This window comes from Papaver somniferum, chromosome 3 (genome assembly GCF_003573695.1).
Source record: "Papaver somniferum cultivar HN1 chromosome 3, ASM357369v1, whole genome shotgun sequence".
Taxonomy (NCBI): Eukaryota; Viridiplantae; Streptophyta; class Magnoliopsida; order Ranunculales; family Papaveraceae; genus Papaver; species Papaver somniferum.
Window position 1 is genome coordinate 167,999,998 of NC_039360.1, and position 19,947 is coordinate 168,019,944.

Consider the following 19,947-nt stretch of genomic DNA (forward strand, 5'->3'; position numbering starts at 1 on the left):
GCACGATCTACCAATACATGTATGGCCTCGATCTTCAAGGTGTTTGATAGGAAGTTACGATTGCCAATCACTTTAGAATACTGAACGAAACTTGACTAGCTTGTTCTTTGGTTGGTTGGGATAGAAGGTGGAGGTTACATTAAGAAAGACAACCATCGAATTTAACTGGGTGCATCAAAAAGGGCTACCTCTTGCAAAGTGTCATGTAATTTTTGTTTCCTTTTGTATATGTATCAAAAGTGTTTCCTTTTAAAAAAAAAAAAAAAAAAAAAAAAAAAAAAAACGATGTATATATCAAAAAAAAAAAAAAAAAAAAAAAAATATCAGAAAAATACAAAAAATCATATTTATCAATTCCATCCTCTTGTTCCAAAAATAAAAGAGAGTAGTCAATGTAAATAAGAGTCATGTTTGTTGTTTTTTTGTAATAAGCAAGGAGGGTGTATGCCATTGATGTACAACGCGAGTAATTGTGAAATACCTCCAACTCATTCACAATTCTCGTAAAGTCCGGACAGCTAGCTAGATTTCGACCTCGGTTCTTAGCCTGAGAAACTATCTCTTGGTGATTAGTAGTCATAACTTCAGATCTTTCTTTACACATGTGTAGATACACTTTACACTCTTATCACATGTCTTTTTTTGTTATCAGTGCTAGGATTGTGCCTTTGATAGCTAGATTGACATCTCCATTTTGCTGTGAGCTTAAACTGTTTTGCACATGTCACATTTGATGGAATCTGAGCTTATATTTTGACCTAGAACTTTGTAGGTACGTTCTAAGCAAACCTTCACGAGACTTCAACTCGTCCACTAGGGACACTTAGTGGTTTAAAAGGCTTAGTGCATACGCTAAATGCATTCGAGAGACCAGCGACAGTGGTATAGTAGGATTTCCTTAGTTTTGTTTTACTTGAGGACAAGTAAAATTCAGGTTTGGGGGTATTTGATGAGTGCCAAATATTGTATATATTTATCCCTTTTTGTTGGCATTTAACTCATCTTTTGCATTAATTCTACATTTTATCCCATATTCTGTATTTTCATTGTTTTCAAGAATAAATATTTTTCTTACTTAATTTTGCATTTTTAGGTAATAAATAAGTTTGGATGAATTGCGCGGACAAAAGAGCAGAAAAGTAGTGAAAAGCCGGGAGAATTACGCAAGGAAGCCGCGAAGAATGGTGCGCACAAGACCAAAAGCTAGAATGGGCTCAAGAAGGAAGAATTGTTCTTAAAGAAGATATGGGCTTGGCATACCCAAGGCCCAAAACCCTTACCCAAACCCATTTTCTATATCCAAGCCCGTCTCGGATTTCAGCCGTCAGATCGAAGCATTTCAGCATCCTACGGTCGCTCCATCATCGCACATCAAACTCCGAAGCCCCCGCTTTACATCACAACGCCCATCTCCATCTTGGGTCGTCCGTTTTGCTACATCCCTTCATCCGACGGTCGCTCACGCTTACCTCCGTATCGCCGTTGGATCCACCTACCATCTTCCCATCCATCGTCCAGCTTCGCGAAACCAAAATCCTCTACACCTGCTCAACACCCTAGTACCTAATACCTATACCCATTGCCAAACACACCCTTCCTCAAACCCCATCGACACCATCTTCCCCCCCCCCCTCTCTGCAACAGTACCACCATGTCCGTCTCCATCACCACCATCTTCTCCCCAAATCACTCCACCATCTACGCCACCAAATCACTCTACTCTACCTATAACCAAAAACCCATCATCACTATCACGTTTACTCTTTTCATCACTAATCTCCTCAATTTCTCATCTCTCATCACTGAAACCCTAGGTGAGAAATTGAAGATATAAGTTGATGTTAGAGCAACAATTGGAGCAGGAGATGAACGAGAAAGTAATTGGAGAGTGGGTCGACGAGATGGAGTGAGTATCTCATCAAAATTAGGTAAACCAAATTTACCTAATTTTCTGTTTTTGGGGAAAAGGGGCTGTGAACCCTAAACTGATAATTGGGGGGTATAAATTGGTATTATGTGGTGTGTGTGAAGGACACTGTGTATCTCTCTGGATAGCCAGTAGAGAATTGCCACAATTTTTAGTTAATGAATTCAATTTCATCTTCTTATGCAATTAACAGTTGATTGTTATGTTATGTTTGAATTATTTCTGTATGATGAATGCTTGTGTTTGTAACATGTTGAGCATGAGCTAAGTAGCACTAAGCTAAGGCTCTGTTGAAGCCTTGTGTACTGTCAATTGACAGGTTGCTAGGATAGTTCTTCTGTGCCCTGTTTTGCTTGAGCAAATGGGAGATACCAATGCTCATAGTGCCTGTGATTGGTTGTGCTGTCAAAAGACAGCCAATGCTAGGGGCAAACTATTGAGCAATTTAGTATTCTTCTATTTCTAGATGTATGCATAGGATCAAACTCAACCTAGAAACATGTCATTTGATTAGGACACAAGGTGGATCCTAAGCCTTGGCTTAACCACCAATCCCTTTGCAGTCACCTCTATTCAGTTCTATTTTTCTTCCCAATTCAGTTTATTTTCTTGCCTTTTTTTTCTTGCACTTTGAAGCCTTTTGTGCACTGAAGTCAGTGCACAATCCTCACCTTGCCCTTGGCTTCCAAGCCTTGGTTCTTTGCTGCTTTACCTTGCTGTTTTCTTAGCTGTTTCTTTGCTGCTTTACCTTGCACCCTTGGTTCATGCTATTTACCTTGCTTTGCTCACTGCCATATTGCTTTGCCTTGTTTTACATCATTTGCTAGCTTAGGTTTCTCTTGTATGCTCCCACTCCCTGTGGACTGACCCCCTGCTTACCTTCTATATCATAACTTGGCCTTGTATACTTGCAAGCTTTTGTGTGTCTTTGCTTGTCACACCAGAGTACACGCCATTCATTTGGTTGACTAGCAACTTCGACTATCCTATGATTTCTAAGTGCTTTGCTCTTGCTTTCTTAGCCAAAGATAATCCTAGGAGAAAAGCTTCATATTCTGCCGAGTTGTTGGTGCAATGTAAATCCAGCTTGAAGGAATGTGAGAAGATTTCACCGGATGGAGATACCAGCACAATGCCTGCTCCACCAGTATCATTGCTCGGAGTGGCAGACCCATCAAAATATAGTAGCCACGTTTCTTCCTGAATAATTGAGATCTCTGGAAACTCACCGGGCACTTCTTCATGCAAAATCGTGATTTCTTCTCCAGGGAAAGTAGCAAGTAAGTCCGCGACTGCTTGTCCTTTGATTGATTTTGGAGGGACACATGTTATGTCGAACTCTGACATTTGAAGTAGCCATTTTGCTGGTCTCCCAATTAAAGCAGGTTTCGACAGTATGAACTTTATGGGATCGGCTTTGGCTACAAGCACGACCTTGTTTGATAGTAGATAATGTCTGAACCTCTAGATTGCGTGAACCAATGCTAGACACGCCCTTTCAGCCTTCGGGTATCGGAGTTGAGCATCCCTAATTGTTCGACTGAAGTAATAGATTGGACGTTCGATGCCTTCTTCATCCTCTTGGGCAAGGAGTGCTCCAATAGCGACATCACTGGAAGCTGCGTAAAGTATTAGAGGCCGTACTTGCACTGGATATTTCATGACAGCAGGCGATAGTAATATCTGTTGTATTTTATGGAACGCCTCTTGTTGAACAGTCTTCCATGTAAAACTTGCTCCCTTCTTCAGCAGAGGAGTGAATGAAGCTATGAGTTGAGCGAGTCCAGGAATGAAACGCCGAATGTAGTTTACCTTGCCCATGAAACTTTGGAGTTCCTTCAGAGTCCGTGGAGGAGGCATGGTAGTGATGGCTTTTGTTTTGTCTGGATCGACCTTGATTCCTTCTGCAGTGACTAGGAATCCAAGAAACTTTCCAAAAGAAACGCCAAAAGCACACTTCAGAGGATTCATCTTCAGTTTGTATTCTCTGCATATTTCGAAAACTTGTCTCAGTATGTCTAGGTGGGACGCCCGTGTCTTTGATTTCACTACCACATAATCAACATAATCCTCTACTTGCTTGTGCATCATGTCGTGAAATATTGCGGTCATGGCCCGCTGATAAGTGGCTCCTTCATTCTTCAGGCCGAAAGGCATTACTGTGTAATGGAAATTTCCGATGGGAGTTCGGAATGCGTTTTTGTTAGCATCGTGTTCATACATCTTGATTTGGTTGTATCCGCTGTAACCGTACATGAATGAAAACATGTCGTGACCGCTGGTGGCATCGACGAGCATATCAATATTTGGTAGTGGAAAGTCATCCTTCAGGCAGCACTTGTTCAAGTTCCTGAAATCTACACAGCATCGGATCTGACCATTTTTCTTCTTGACTGGGATAATTTTCGCCAGCCACGTTAGATGTTGAATGGGTTTGATGAACCCTGCTTTTAAAAGTTTCTGAATTTCCACCTTGATTTGTTCCTCGACTTCGTGTCTGAACTGCCTGGGTGGATGCTTGACGGGTTTGGAACCGGGGGTGATGTGTAAATGATGAGTAACCAATTTGTCGTCTAGACCGGGCATTTCTTCGTACGTCCAGGCGAAGATATCTTGATACTCTTTTAACAGACCTATCAATCCTTCTCGTTCCTCAGGTGAAAGAGCAGAACTGATTATGATCGGTCTTGGATTCTCGTCCGCTTCGATGTTGATGGTCTCAAGATCATCAGTTGTGGAGTCTGTACCATCTTGCAGCTGTCGTGGTACATCTCAAATTTCTTCATCGAGTGATTTCTCACTCTGACATGATTATTCAGGGAGAGAAGACTTTTCATCGACCTCCCATGTTAATTGATAATCCTTACGACGGAGATAAATGACTCTCCCTTCCTCATCATAATCAGTAATAAAGTTGGACCTTTTATGAGTCGTACCTTGACCCTGACGACGCTTAAGTGGTGTGATGGACGACTTGGTGGATTTAGCATATGTTGATGACGGTTTGTCAGCTTTCTCAATAGACTATCAACTCGGGAGTGGAGCACTACTAATCTTGCTTGGAGGTTCAGGGATGTTCTTTGGAGGTTCCAGGAACTCAGTATCGTGAATCGGAGCATAAGGAGACACTGAAGCTGGGATGCGGATGATTTTTTTGTTGAATAAATCCTTCATACACTGGTGGTACGTCGAGGGAACAACTTTGTTGTCATGAATCCATGGTCTTCCAAGTATCATGTGATAATCAGGGTCTTTCTCTATCACATGAAACTTGATAGTGGATTGAATCGACGCTACTTTCAGATCCACAAAAACATACCTGTATGTATGAATCTGGCTTTCTTCAAAACCTGTCATCAGTATGGGATGATGAACGATTTTGGTTTGTGAAACCTTGACCTCCTTGAGAGTCTTCATGGTGATGAGATTTGTAGAAGCACCTGTATCGACGAGAACTCTCCTGAATTCGGCATCTTTGATATAAGAAGTCACGAACAGAGCACGGTTATGTCCTTCTTCTGCCATTCGGTCCTCCTCGGTGAAGGTGATGTTATTAATCGACAGTTCAGACATCATGGAGACTTGTTCGATCATTGGAAATGGTGGGACGATTTGCGCGCCAGATGATATTTTGTTGAGTGCACCAAAAGTGTCTGTGCGCTGATCTCTGGAGAAGTGTAGGAGTTCACATAGATTCTCGATCAGTCGTGAGATCTCTTGTTCCACCGGATTTTCATTAGTAGTAAAGCTGTTGGTCTGAGGAGGATCATCAGTTGAGGGATTCAGAGGTTCCGCCATTTCTGCTCCCAAAATCCTTGTCATGTGCACCAGGCAAGTGAACAAATTATCAATTGCTCTTTTCAGCAGATCCACGTTTTTTGACAAGCCTTCCTGTCTCCGTGCCAATTCAGCCAAACTTGGGATTTCTCCATCAATTGATTCAACGGAGATAAATGGAGATGTGAAGTATGAAAGATCATTATAACCAGAATTGTTTGAAGGAACATGAGGAATGTTACCATTTGGGGTCTTCGGGCTGGGGTTTGGAGTGGTTGAGTTAGTCCTAAGACCGACCATCTTTGTGAAAATGAAAGATCGCAACCGAGAGACTGAGCTTCCACTATGGTCGCCAATCTATGGATGGGGAAAAACGGGTCTCCGGTTTTTTGGGAAGTGGAGAGTCGAGCATGCTGTCGAGACTCCTCAGCCGGCAAAATGTTAATCCTCACACAGATGCACCGCTGCAAAGGAGGTGCTTAGATTCGGAAAATCAATCTGTATGACTCCGGCCTAAACCAAGACAATGGCCATTCCAGAATCAATTCGGTCGCAAAGAGGGAGATGGGTTGATCTGTAAGAGGAAAGCTGAGAATTGTGTGGGATCAGTGATGATCGAGGATTGTGGGTGTGTTGAAGGTTTCTGCAATATTGGTGAACTGTTGAGTTCGAATAAGCTCTCGGTGATTGATGAATTCTTGAGAGTAGTTACTCGAGAAATTCTGTGTGGATGATTACTGATGTTGTAATTCGTTGTTTGACATGTATTCGAGTGTTCGAATGTTTTCTTTTGTTTTTCAATCATGAAATCAGAACTTATTTATACTGTCAGAGTAACACCATTGATCCCTGTAAGTGTGACGGTTTCTTGAGTGAATGAGTGGGAAAGTGGGAGATCGTGGTAAAGTCAGTTCCATGTCGTGTGGAGATTTCTGATCGTGCACCCACTACTTTTCTAACTCCTTCAACCGTTTACACGACTTACACACATTTCTCATTGTCGATGAATCCACGTGATGTTGACCGCCAGACCAAAACCCTAAGTTATATCCCCAATTTGTGATGTGATTGATGTCTCACGAATCGTGGAGTCTACAGGGTAGACGTGTGTTGATTTAGTAAATTTTCGACTAATTAGACAAGGAGTCTAAGTTTTGGTGAATCGAGCATGAATGGTGAATGCTCAGCGATTCGTAGGTCGAACATGTATTTCTTTGGAAAGATGTCACTATTGTTGATTCATTGATGAATTACTGACTAGTTGGGCGATTGAGCAAGTATTTCTCAATTCTGTGAATTATTGAACACTAAGAACTTGATGGGCAACTGAGATAGTATTGCTCAATTCACCAAGTTAATGATTTTTGATAATCTAACATGCAACTGAGCAAGTATTTCTCAATTAGACAAATTATTGATGAGTTGTCGAATATTGGTCAATATTCGGGCAATTTAGCAAGTATTGCTCGATTCAGCGAATTATTTACTGGTGACGTGACCCAGTAAAATATTAATTAAAATATTAGTAGATTACCGAATATTGCATAATTAATGTTGATGTTGATTGGTGAATCAACATAAATTTATTAGTGTTTGAAATGGCTCGGAATGATGGTTTCACAGAGCGTTTGTTTAAAACCCTAATTTTTGATCAATTCTCCATCAATTGGCGAATTGCTGAAAAATTGATCATGAGTGATGAGGACCGACCACATGGGATGAGGAATGTCCATATGGTTTCCAGTGCTCCAATGAGCACGCACCAGGGTTCTCAGTTTGAGAGTTGGTGAAAAATCATGAATAAATGGTGGATTCACCATTTACTGAAAATATTGCTGGGTTCAACATTAGGTGTAAAACCTAGGTATGAGAGATAGGACCGACCAAGAGGGAAAGGGACCGGCTCTTTGTGGTCACGTGACCAGTGGTCGTTTGGAGAGTTCTCAAGTTGGTTGGAGAGAGTTTGGGCCCAGTATGAGCAATTGAGCAAATTAGGTCAGAATTGCGAAAACGTGTGGGACCGGCTTCGTGCAAGACCTAGGAATGACCTGATCGGTCATGGAGGCACGCACGTGTTGCCATGATGTCCATGTCTTCATACTGAGAGTTTCAGTATTTTCTGATGCGTGTTTGAGCAATATCGTGAATTTTTAGAAGAGTTTCATCTTGGCTGAGAATTCTCGATTTTTTAGTGGAATGAGCATGTATGCTCAATTCATCAAAATATTAAAATAAAAATATTTTAATATTTAAAATTGCCGTGAGAGGCTATCCGACCGTGTGACCATGTTGGCTTTTGGTTTTTCGTGATTCGAGCAATATTTGAGAAAATATGGAGAACTCACGAATTTTACTCAAACCCAGGAGTTTCATGAATTGGGAAAATAATATTTATGAGAAATTAGGGATTGCAAGGTGTGGACCGGCGACAGCTAGGGCATGGCCAGCCGGCCAAGCTGCCCGGTCCCGCACACCTTTCCCTATTTTATTATTATTTTTTCATGAATCCTTGAAGTTATGGAGAGTCCTTGAAGATATGGAGAATCCTTGAAAATATGGAGAATCCATGAGTTTTTGTTGAAACAAGGAGTTTAATTATAAAAATCTAAGGATTGTGAGGTGTGGGACCGGCCATGGCTTGGGTATGGCCGTCCGGCTGGGATACCCGGTCCCGCACACTTCTCCTTATTTTATAATTTATTTGGTGAATCCACCAAGTTACGGAGAACTCACGAGTTTGGCACAAATTAGGAATTTTGCCAAGATGGAGAAGTCTTCATGAATTTATGAAAACAACGAAAATAAGGAAAAATAATGGAGGAAGCATGGGACCGGCCACGGCTAGGGAACGGCCGGCCGGCCGGTGGTCCCATCCTATGGGCGCTTCTCTATTATTTTATAATTATTTTATCTCTCTCCTGTTTTGTGTAGGATTCCCCATTGTTTCATGTTTTTGGATGCTCGTTCGTGCATCCGGGTGCTCAGTCGTGCATCATTGTCGAGTACACTTGCACTATTTTGTGCGAATTACTCAGTGGTGGTCCAGATGCCCAGTTGTTGAGTATTTATTATCAATTTATAAAATTCGGCAGAGAATAATTCATGAAACTGAGTAATAAAAAGAATAGTTGTTCATTATTAATTCATAGGATCAGTTGTGGATTCGACTATGAATTCAGAATAATAGAACAAGCATTACCACCCTATAGGATCATAGATTCGACCATAGAATCGAAGTAATATGATTATTTATTATCATTCCATGAGATTAGCCGTGAATTCGATCATGAAAACGGAATAATGAGATAATATAGTGTTTCATTGTTATTCTATGAGATTAAGCCGTGGATTCGATCACAGAATCAGAATAATTGTTTATTGCCATTCCATGGGATCAGGCCGTGGATTCGACCATGGAATAGGAACAATTGTTATTGCCATTCCATGGGATCAGGCCGTGGATTCGACCACGGAATAGGAGCAATTATAGATTGTTCTGGGAATTTAGTAATGAATGTCACGGCAGAGGTAATCTTCTTCAGAAAATATATTAGCCAGTTCAAGCGTCACATCTATTCTGAGTGGTGCACGGTCAGGGAGTCACGATGTTGCTTACGACCTGAAGGAGTTAGTGTTGTTAATGTCCTGAAGGCGTCCGCCGCCCAACTATTCTTTTATGTGGAGGTGGGTCACTCTCCCGCAGTCAGGGAACAGTGAGTATCACCGACGTCCTGAAGGTGTTAAGTTCTCAATCTACGAAGAACCGCCCAAATATGTTATTCTGCATAGAGGTCACAATGAAAATGTCAGGGATCGAACGCTCACCTGGTGGAGGATTTTCGAAAACATATTCATCATGGCTTCGTAAAATATGAATCGTTGCATGCCTGAAAGCCGTGTCAAAAACATGCCTCATGATTTTACGGTTTTGCCCTTTGTTGAAAATCCACCATCTATATTAAGTCCCCTGCTTAGTGGGGAACAGTCATGTTCCGCAGTATGCATTAAATGGTGATTTTCAGTCGACGAGGTCAATGGTTGAACTCAGTCTACAAAGGTAGTTTCAAAATCCTCCATTTACCCTAACGATGTCATGTACGAGCAAATGTACGGATAAGGACCCTGATTATAAGGTGGAGTGTCATCTCGCGAGCACGGAGAGACGAGGCACTGTTGATTTGGGTATTTGGGAGCTTAGTTATGGTCGGTTTAGGATTTGCAGACCCGATCCCAAGAAAGGAAACCCATTTGTTATTAGGTTTTGAAAATAAATTTGATATAAAAGGGAAGAATCCCTAAAATTTATTTTGTTTTTGGTAGACCAACCAGCACTCCCTCTCTTCTCCATCACCACGCGAGTTCAGCAGGAGGGAAAAAAATCGCTGGGAACAGCGCCGATCAACGTCCGGCCAGTTTCCGGCCGGCGACATGTGAGTTCGATTTTTTTCTTTTTTTTTGCTGTAGGTTTTATGATTGATGATTGTTCACAACACCCAAAAATACCATGGTTGCATGTATGCGTAGAATTTATGAAGGATTTTTAGAAAACGTATATATATGCTCGTTTGTTCGTTAGTCGAAGGAATGAGCAAAAATCCCTAACATGGAAGAGACTCATAAAATTTTGAATAGACATGCTCTAGTTGCAATAGTAAAAATTTTGTTTATTAGGTTTCATGAAAACCCAAGTTTGTTTTGAAAGTATGAACTTCGCAAATACTTTTGGGAACGTAAGTTTGTTCGTAAAAGTAATAAATAATAATCCTTAGAGTTAAAGGAATTTTGAAAGGACCTGGAGTTCATGATGAAAATTTGCTTGAGAACTCTTGAAATTTTATTTGGCCTTCACGAAAATAGGAAAGACCCTCGTTTCACAGACGAATGCTCGATTGAGCAAAAAAAAAAAATTATATTTACGTGAGTTAGTATTAACTCACGATTTTTTTTTGCGTGCGTGACTTATTCACGTACTATGAAAAATTGAGTTTTTAAAATACACAATTGATGAATTTGATAAATTCACAGTGTATGTATGAATTGGTGAACCCACAGTGTATATGTGAATTCGACAATTTTATAGCGTATATATACGTAAAAAATCAGCGAGTGTTCACATAGAGAGTTATGTGAATTACTAATAATTTTTCGAAAAGTCAGTGTTGACTCTTGAATAATATGTTTTATGCTAGATTTTGCAGGTTTGAAAGAACGAGCAAGTTTTGGGGGTTTTACGTTGTTATCACTAAGTTCGTGAAATCGTAAATAGGTGAGAATTGAGGAATACCATTTTTGCAGGCGTTAATACGAGCGTATTTGTAACTCCTTATTCCTTTTCTCAGAAAATGGTGGCCTCTAGCAGCAACAACGGTTATTCTTCCAGTTCTTCGGAAGAGGATTTCAGACCTTCCACAGTCAAAGCTCGAGCTAAGGAGAATCTTGATGCATCCGTTGACAATCGACGAGTCACTTATGATGAGATCAAGAAGAGAAGAGCTGAGGATGACGAGTCGGAGAATCGTTTACGAAGAAGAGTCCGAATTGATCGTTGGATAGCAGCGGCCGAGGAGAAGCTCCGCTCCCGTGCTGATGGTGTAGCTTCAGACTATGATGCTTCAGAGGATGAATCCATGTGGGATCGCTGGAGCATGAAGTCAAGCAAAACCGGTTCACTAGAGAAATTGAGAAGTTGGCCCGAACTGATCCTTAGGCTGAGCGCGAAGAGGAGGAATTCTGGGACGCCTATGAAGAGGATATTCATCCAGACTTCCTCAACATCCGTGATAGTGATTCTGATGAAGAGAGCGAAGAGGATTCAGCAGAAGACGATGATGAGCCTGACGATTCTGACAAATCCGATGACTCTGATGAATCTGACTGATCTTGCTCATGAAAATTTGAGATTATTTTTTTCTTTTCTGTTGAAGTAGATACTTTCAGATTATTTGAGTGATTTGGCTGTAGAGATGTTGCATTAGAAATTATTTTTGAACAACAATCTCTTATCGTTTCTTCCACCCAAATTTCTTCATGCTTTAGCTTTGAGAAATGACCCAAGATCCACGTGGGAAATTATGATCCACGACCATATAAGCTAGCTAGGGTGACACGTGACATGCTAGGTCATCAATTACAACGTTGACTATAGCTGAACCGTCAGTCCCAGGTATTGCTGTGCTTATTTCATATTTACGTGTATCTGATTAGGGTTTTAGTAGAAACCACAACTTACTTATCTTCCCATTATATGATAAGTATCTTCGTCTTGACTCCTAATACTTAGGGTGTGATACTGATTCAATACATCTTCTTCTGCTGCACACTATCAGAAGAAATTTTGATCATAATCATACCTCTCATCACCATGTCTGGTAGTAGCGCTTCTTCTCGAAACGGATCCTCGAAAAAGTATGAGCCTGGGACACCCATTCCGGTGAGTATAGCATTTTTTCCACCACTTTCCACGTGATTAGAAATCAATCCTGATTAAAGAAAGTGATCCATTGTAGGGTAATCAGGGGAATGAATCTCGTTCGAGACCTAAACGGATTGTCAGGGCTCCTGCGCGTTATAGGTACGCCCATGATGTTGAGACTGGGACGTCTGTAAGTTTTTGACTGAAGATTTCTCTTGACTGAGCATTGTCCGGGTTTTCTGAATGTTTCATCATTGCAGGTTGATGTTCATGTTGTTATTGAAGCCACAAAGAAGAAGAATGGAAAATCTGTGATTGCGAGTGATGGCGTCCTTCATGCTGAGAACTCGGAGTACTCTGTAGACACTGGTCCCAGGGTTTCTATTCATGAATACCCAACGACTGGTCTTCCATTCAATACTCTCATGATCACTGTTTGCCCAGAAAATAAATCGGTTGGCGGTTTCGTCGTCCCAAAATTCTATGCATCTCTTTATACCAAAATATGGAGAAGGTATGGGCATACCGCTACTATCGAAGTGTGAAGAGGTTTTTTGTAGACCTTACTGACCACAATTGCCGGATTATTGCCTGTCATTGATGAAATGAACAAGACGAGGCTGCAAGATGTCAAGAATTAAGAGTTGCACAGATGGGATGATATGATCTCGAATTGCGAAGTTTTGTGATTCAACATAAGCTGGCTCCGCCGTCGACTCGAAATCATTAAGGTTGACAGGGCGACTGTCATTGAAAATATGATCTCTGCTAGATCCGCCATCATTGAAGAGGAGAAGGTGCTTGCCCTGGAATCAGCAAGGGTTGAGAAATCCGTCCAGGACTTGAGAGTGAAAAATGAGAACTTGCAAAATATGCTTGAATCAGCCTCTAGTAAGGATTATTCTCTGTTGGAAAATTTGCTCTGAGTGAATGAGCGGTAGAGAAAAGGTTTTTGTGTAGGTTTGATATTTGTTCTGAATAAAGTAGATGATTGAGATTTTCTTATGAAATTCATGGAATGTTTTTGAATTTTGAATGAATGAGAATATTGCATATTTTGGAGGAAATAGAAATTAAATTGATAAATTTAACACTTTGATGATCGCTCAAGCATAATACGCCTTGAGACATTTGCCATTAATGATGTTTCCTTCGACTCCTCCATTAACAGCCAGGATTTTGTAGTATCCGCTGGACACTGCTTTGATGACCACATAAGGCCCTTCCCATTTAGGAGAGAACTTGGGAGCAGACATGTCTTGCTGGATATGATTTGCTGTTTTCAGAACCAAATCTCCTACTTGAAATATTCGAGGTCTTACCATTTTATTGTACGCCTTGGAGATCCTCTGTTTGTAAGTTTCAAAATATTTTTCTACTTTGGACCATCTAGATTCAAGCATGTCCAATTCAGTAATCCTTGAATTTGACACTTCAGTTTCGTCCCACCGCACCCCACTTGCTTCCGCAATTCTTGAAGAGGGAATTTTGATCTCCACTGGGAGAATTGATCAGCGCCATAGACGAGAGAATATGGTGAAGTTCCAATGGTAAAATACTCTGTTGCCGTGATGAGGTATTCATGTTGCTTCGAAGATGCTGGATTGATTTTCCCGATGATATCCAGTCCCCAGCTGTAGAAGGGCCATGAAATGTTCACAGAATTTAATGGGAGACAAGGAGTATGAATGATATTACAGTGAACCTAACATTGATGACATATCCGAACGTACGTGGCTGCGTCATCTTCCATGGTTGACCAATAATATTTCTCATGAATTTGGAGAAATAACTTCTTTTTTCCTTGGTGTTCGCCCTCGTGTATCTCTTTCAGGATTTTAGGGATTTCATGTTCATCCAGGCATCTCAGGAGGTTTCCACCAAAGCTTTTGCGGTATAAAATCCCTTCCAAGTATGCAAAGCGCTTGGATTTCTGAACGAGTTTGATTGCTACTTTCTTCTCTGACGGAAGATCGTTGTCGCGAAGATACTTTATGTAAGTCTCGCTCCAGTCCCCAGTGTGATGGATTGTTAGAACCTCCATATGGTGAGGTGGCGTCTGACAGTTGGGACATGATCCTTTCAGCATCCTCGACTGAGCTTCCATGTAAGGCCAGTAGTATCCGATTCTTTGAAGCCTTCTGTAAAGTGTGACCACTAGGGTTTGCCCACACACTTCTTCGTGTACGCGGTTGAGTTGTTCACCGGCCTCCTCATCTCCAAGGCACCGTGAGAGGGATCCATCAGGATTGCGATAATATAACGCTCTGTGCAGCAAGAAATTTTTTTCAATTCCTTGAGGCTAATTTTCCCCTCCGTAGGCGAATTTCTCAATTCATGAATAATGGGCGCTCGCCATTCGCTCAATTGAACATTCTCGACTTGAATGAGCCAGGTGGATGATACATACCTCTTTGCACAGTGATGGATTTCTCGGACCCTTCAAATTGTAGCTTGGAGGCCAGAGTAGCTAGACAATCAGCATGTCTATTGTTGGTGCGGCCAGTATGAACAATTGTTGCATCAGAGAAATGAGTTAATAGCCGTTGTGCATCAGTCCTGAATGGAGCAAGTGTTATTTCTTTGAGAGAGTACACGCCATTCATTTGGTTGACTAGCAACTTCGACTCTCCTCTGATTTCTGAGTGCTTTGCTCCTGCTTTCTTAGCCAAAGATAATCCTAGGAGAAAAGCTTCATATTCTGTCGAGTTTTTGGTGCAATGGAAATCCAGCTTGAAGGAATGTGAGAAGACTTTACCGGATGGAGATACCAGCACAATGCCTGCTCCACCAGTATCATTTCTCGGAGTGGCATACCTATCAGAGTATAGTAGCCATGTTTCTTCATGAACAATTGAGATCTCTGGAAACTCACCGGGAACTTCTTCATGCAACATCGTGATGTCTTCTACAGGGAAAGTAGCAAGTAAGCCCGCGACTGCTTTTCCTTTGATTTCTTTTGGAGGGACACATGCTATGTCGAACTCTGACATTTGAAGTAGCCATTTTGCTGGTCTCCCAATTAAAGCAGGTTTCGACAGTAAGAACTTTATGGGATCGGCTTTGGCTACCAGCACGACCCTGTTTGATAGTAGATAATGTCTGAACCTCTGGATTGCGTGAACCAATGCTAGACACGCCCTTTCAGCCTTCGGGTATCGGAGTTGAGCATCCCTAATTGTTCGACTGAAGTAATAGATTGGACGTTCGATGCCTTCTTCATCCTCTTGGGCGAGGAGTGCTCCAATAGCGACGTCACTGGAAGCTATGTAAAGTATCAGAAGTCATCCTTGCAATGGATATTTCATGACAGCAGGCGATAGTAATATCTGTTGTATTTTATGGAACGCCTCTTGTTGAACAGTCTTCCATGTAAAACTTGCTCCCTTCTTCAGCAGAGGAGTGAATGAAGCTATGAGTTGAGCGAGTCCAGGAATGAAACGCCGAATGTAGTTTACCTTGCCCATGAAACTCTGGAGTTCCTTCACAGTCCGTGGAGGAGGAATGGTAGTGATGGCTTTTGTTTTGTCTGGATCGACCTTGATTCCTTCTGCAGTGACTAGGAATCCGAGAAACTTTCCAGAAGAAACGCTAAAAGCACACTTCAGAGGATTCATCTTCAGTTTGTATTCTCTGCATATTTCGAAGACTTGTCTCAGAATGTCTAGGTGGGACGCCCGTGTCTTTGATTTCACCACCACATCATCAACATAATCCTCTACTTGATTGTGCATCATGTCGTGAAATATTGCGGTCATGTCCCCATGATAAGTGGCTCCTGCATTCTTCAGGACGAAAGGCATTACTGTGTAATGGAAATTTCCGATGGGAGTTCGGAATGCGGTCTTGTTAGCATCGTGTTCATACATCTTGATTTGGTTGTATCCGCTGTAACCGTCCATGAATGAAAACATGTCATGACCGCTGGTGCCATCGACGAGTATATCAATATTTGGTAGTGGAAAGTCATCCTTCAGGCAACACTTGTTCAAGTTCCTGAAATCTACACAGCATCAGATCTGACCATTTTTCTTCTTGACTGGGACAATGTTCGCCAGCCACGTTGGATGTTAAATGGGTTTGATGAACCCTGCTGTTAAAAGTTTCCGAATTTCCACCTTGATTTGTTCCTCGACTTCGTGTCTGAACTGCCTGGGTGGCTGCTTGACGGGTTTGGAACCGGGGGTGATGTGTAGATGATGAGCAACCAATTTGTCGTCTAGACTGGGCATTTCTTCGTACGTCCATGCGAAGATATCTTGATACTCTTTTAACATACCTATCAATCCTTCTCGTTCCTCGGGTGAGATAACAGATCTGATTAAGATCGTCCTTGGATTCTCGTCCGTTTCGAAATTAATGGTCTCAAGATCATCAGTTGTGGAGTCTGTACCATCTTGCAACTTTTTGTGTGCATCTCGAATTTCTTCATCGAGTGATTGCTCACTCTGGCATGATTCTTCAGGGCGATGAGACTTTTAATCGACCTCCCATGTTAATTGCTAATCCTTACGATAGAGATAAATGACTCTCCCTTCCTCATCATAACCAGTAATAAAGTTAGACCTTTTATGAGTCGTACCTTGACCCTGACGACGCTTAAGTGGTGTGATGGACGACTTGGTGGATTTAGCATCTGTTGATGACGTTTTTTCAGCTTTCTCAATAGACTTCCAACTCGGGAGTGGAGTACTGCGAATCTTGCTTGGAGGTTCAGGGATGTTCTTTGGAGGTTCCAGGAACTCAGTATCGTGAACCGGAGCATAAGGAGACACTAAAGATGGGATGCGGATGATTTTGTTGTTGGGTAAATCCTTCCAACACTGGTGGTACGTCGAGGGAACAACTTTTATCATGAAGCCATGGTCTTCTGAGTATCATGTCATAATCAGGGTCTTTCTCGATCACATGAAACTTGACAGTGGATTGAATCGGTGCTACTTTCAGATCAACAAAAACATACCCGTATGTATGAATCTGGCTTCCTTCAAAACCTGTCATCAGTATGGGATAATGAACAATTTTTGTTTGTGGAACCTTGGCCCCCTTGAGAGTCTTCATGGTGACGAGATTTGTAGAAGCACCTGTATCGACGAGAACTCTCCTGAATTCGTCACCTTTGATATAAGTAGTCACGAACAGAGCACGGTTATGTCCTTCTTCTGCCATTCGGTCCTCCTCGGTGAAGTTGATGTTATTAATCGACAGTTCATACATCATGGAGACTTATTCGATCACTGGAGATGGTGGGACGATTTTCACGTCAGATGATATTTTATTGAGTGCACCAAAAGTGTCTGTGTGCTGATCTTTGGAGAAAGGAGTTCACATAGATTCTCGATCAGTCGTGAGACCTCTTGTTCCACCGGCTTTTCATTAGTAGTAAAGTTGTTGGCCTGAGGAGGATCATCAGTTGAGGGATTCGGAGGTTCCTCCATTTCTGCTCCTAAAATCCTTGTCATGTGCACCAGGCAAGTGAACAAATTGTCAATTGCTCTTTTAATCCGATCCACGTTTCTTGACAAGCCTTCCTGTCTCCGTGCCAATTCAGCCAAACTAGGGATTTCTCCATCAATTGATTCAACGGAGATAAATGGAGAGGTGAAGTATGAAAGTTCATTATAACCAGAATTGTTTGAAGGAACATGAGGAATGTTACCATTTGGGGTATTCTGGTTGGGGTTTGGAGTGGTTGAGTTAGCCCTAAGACCGACCATCTTTGTGAAAATGAAAGATCGCAACCGAGAGACTGAGCTTCCACTATGGTCGCCAATCTATGGATGGGGAAAAACGGGTCGCCGGTTTTTTGGGAAGTGGAGAGTCGAGCATGCTGTCGAGACTCCTCAGCCGGCAAAATGTTAATCCTCACACAGATGCACCGCTGCAAAGGGGGTGCTTAGATTCGGAAAATCAATTTGTATGACTCCGGCCTAAACCAAGACAATGGCCATTCCAGAATCAATTCGGTCGCAAAGAGGGAGATGGGTTGATCTGTAAGAGGAAAGCTGAGAATTGTGTGGGATCAGTGATGATCGAGGATTGCGGGTGTGTTGAAGGTTTCTGCAATATTGGTGAACTGTTGAGTTCGAATAAGCTCTCGGTGATTGATGAATTCTTGAGAGTTGTTACTCGAGAAATTCTGTGTGGATGATTACTGATGTTGTATTTTGTTGATTGACGTGTATTCGAGTGTTCTAATGTTGTCTTTTTTTTTTTCCATCATGAAATCAAAAACTTATTTATACTGTCAGAGTAACACCATTGATCTCTGTAAGTGTGACGGTTTCTTGAGTGAAAGAGTGGGAAAGTGGGAGATCGTGGTAAAGTCAGTTCCATGTCGTGTGGAAACTTCTGATCGTGCACGCACTACTTTGATAACTCCTTCAACTGTTTACACGACTTACGCACATTTCTCGTTGTGGATGAATCCACGTGTGGTAGACCGCCAGACCAAAACCCTAAGTGATATCCCCCATTTGTGACGTGATTGATGTCTCACGAATCTTGGAGTCTACAGGGTAGACGTGTGTTGATTTAGTCAATTATCGACTAATTAGACAATGAGTCTAAGTTTTGGTGAATCGATCATGAATGGTGAGTGATCAGCGATTCATAGGTCGAACATGTAGTTCTTTGGAAAGATGTCAGTATTGTTGATTCATTTATGAATTACTGACTAGTTGGGCGATTGAGCAAGTATTGCTCAATTCTGTGAATTAGTGAACTCTGAGAACTTGATGGGAAACTGAGCAAGTATTGCTCAATTCACCAAGTTAATGATTTTTGATAATCTGACGTGCAACTGAGCAAGTATTGCTCAATTCGAAAAATTATTGATGAGTTGTCGAATATTGGTCAATATTCGGGCAATTGAGCAAGTATTGCTCGATTCTGCGAATTATTTACTGCTGACTGACCCAGTAAAATATTAATTAAAATATTGGTAGATTACCGAATATTGCATAATTAATGTTGATGTTGATTGGTGTATTAACATAAATTTATTAGTGTTTGAAATTGCTCAGAATGATGGTTTCACATAGCATTTGTTTAAAACCCTAATTTTTGATCAATTCTCCATCTATTGCCGAATTGCTGAAAAATTGATCATGAGTGATGAGGAATGACCACATGGGATGAGGAATGTCCATGTGGTTCCCAGTTCTCCACTGATCACGCACCAGGATTCTCAGTTTCAGAGTTGGTGAAAAATCATGAATAAATGGTGGATTCACTATTTACTGAAAATATTGTTGGGTTCAGCATTAGGTGTAAAACCTAGGTATCAGGGATAGGACTGACCAAGAGGGGATGGGACCTGCTCTTGATGGTCACTTGACCAGTTGTTGGTCGTTTGGAGAGTTCTCCAGTTGGTTGGAGAGAGTTCGGGCCCAGTATGAGCAATTGAGCAAATTAGGACAGAATTGCGAAAACTTGTGGGACGGGCTTCGTCCAAGACCTAGGAACGACCTGGTCGGTCATGGATGCACGCACGTGTTGCCATGATGTTCGTGTCTTCATACTGAGAGTTTCAGTATTTTCTGATGCGCGTTTGAGCAACATCGTAAATTTTCAGAAGAGTTTCATCTTAGATGAGAATTCTCGATTTTTTAGTGGAATGAGCATGTATGCTCAATTCATCAAAATATTAAAATAAAAATATTTTAATATTTAAAATTTCCTTGAGAGGCTACCCGGCTGTGTGATCATGTTGGCTTTTGGTTTTTTGTGATTCGAGCAATATTTGAGAAAATATGGAGAACTCACGAATTTTACTCAAACCCAGGAGTTTCATGAATTAGGAAAATAATAATTATGATAAATTAGGGAT

General features: G+C 41.5%; 1 protein-coding gene across 1 annotated transcript; it reads left to right on the plus strand.

The window, feature by feature from the left end:
- The first annotated feature begins 11,046 nt into the window (after window positions 1-11,046).
- On the plus strand, window positions 11,047-11,582 carry LOC113360320 (glutamic acid-rich protein-like). The gene is made up of 2 exons (XM_026603840.1): window positions 11,047-11,295; window positions 11,412-11,582. Exons 1-2 carry the CDS (start codon window positions 11,047-11,049, stop codon window positions 11,580-11,582), a joined length of 420 nt encoding a protein of 139 aa, XP_026459625.1.
- The last annotated feature ends 8,365 nt before the right edge of the window (window positions 11,583-19,947 follow it).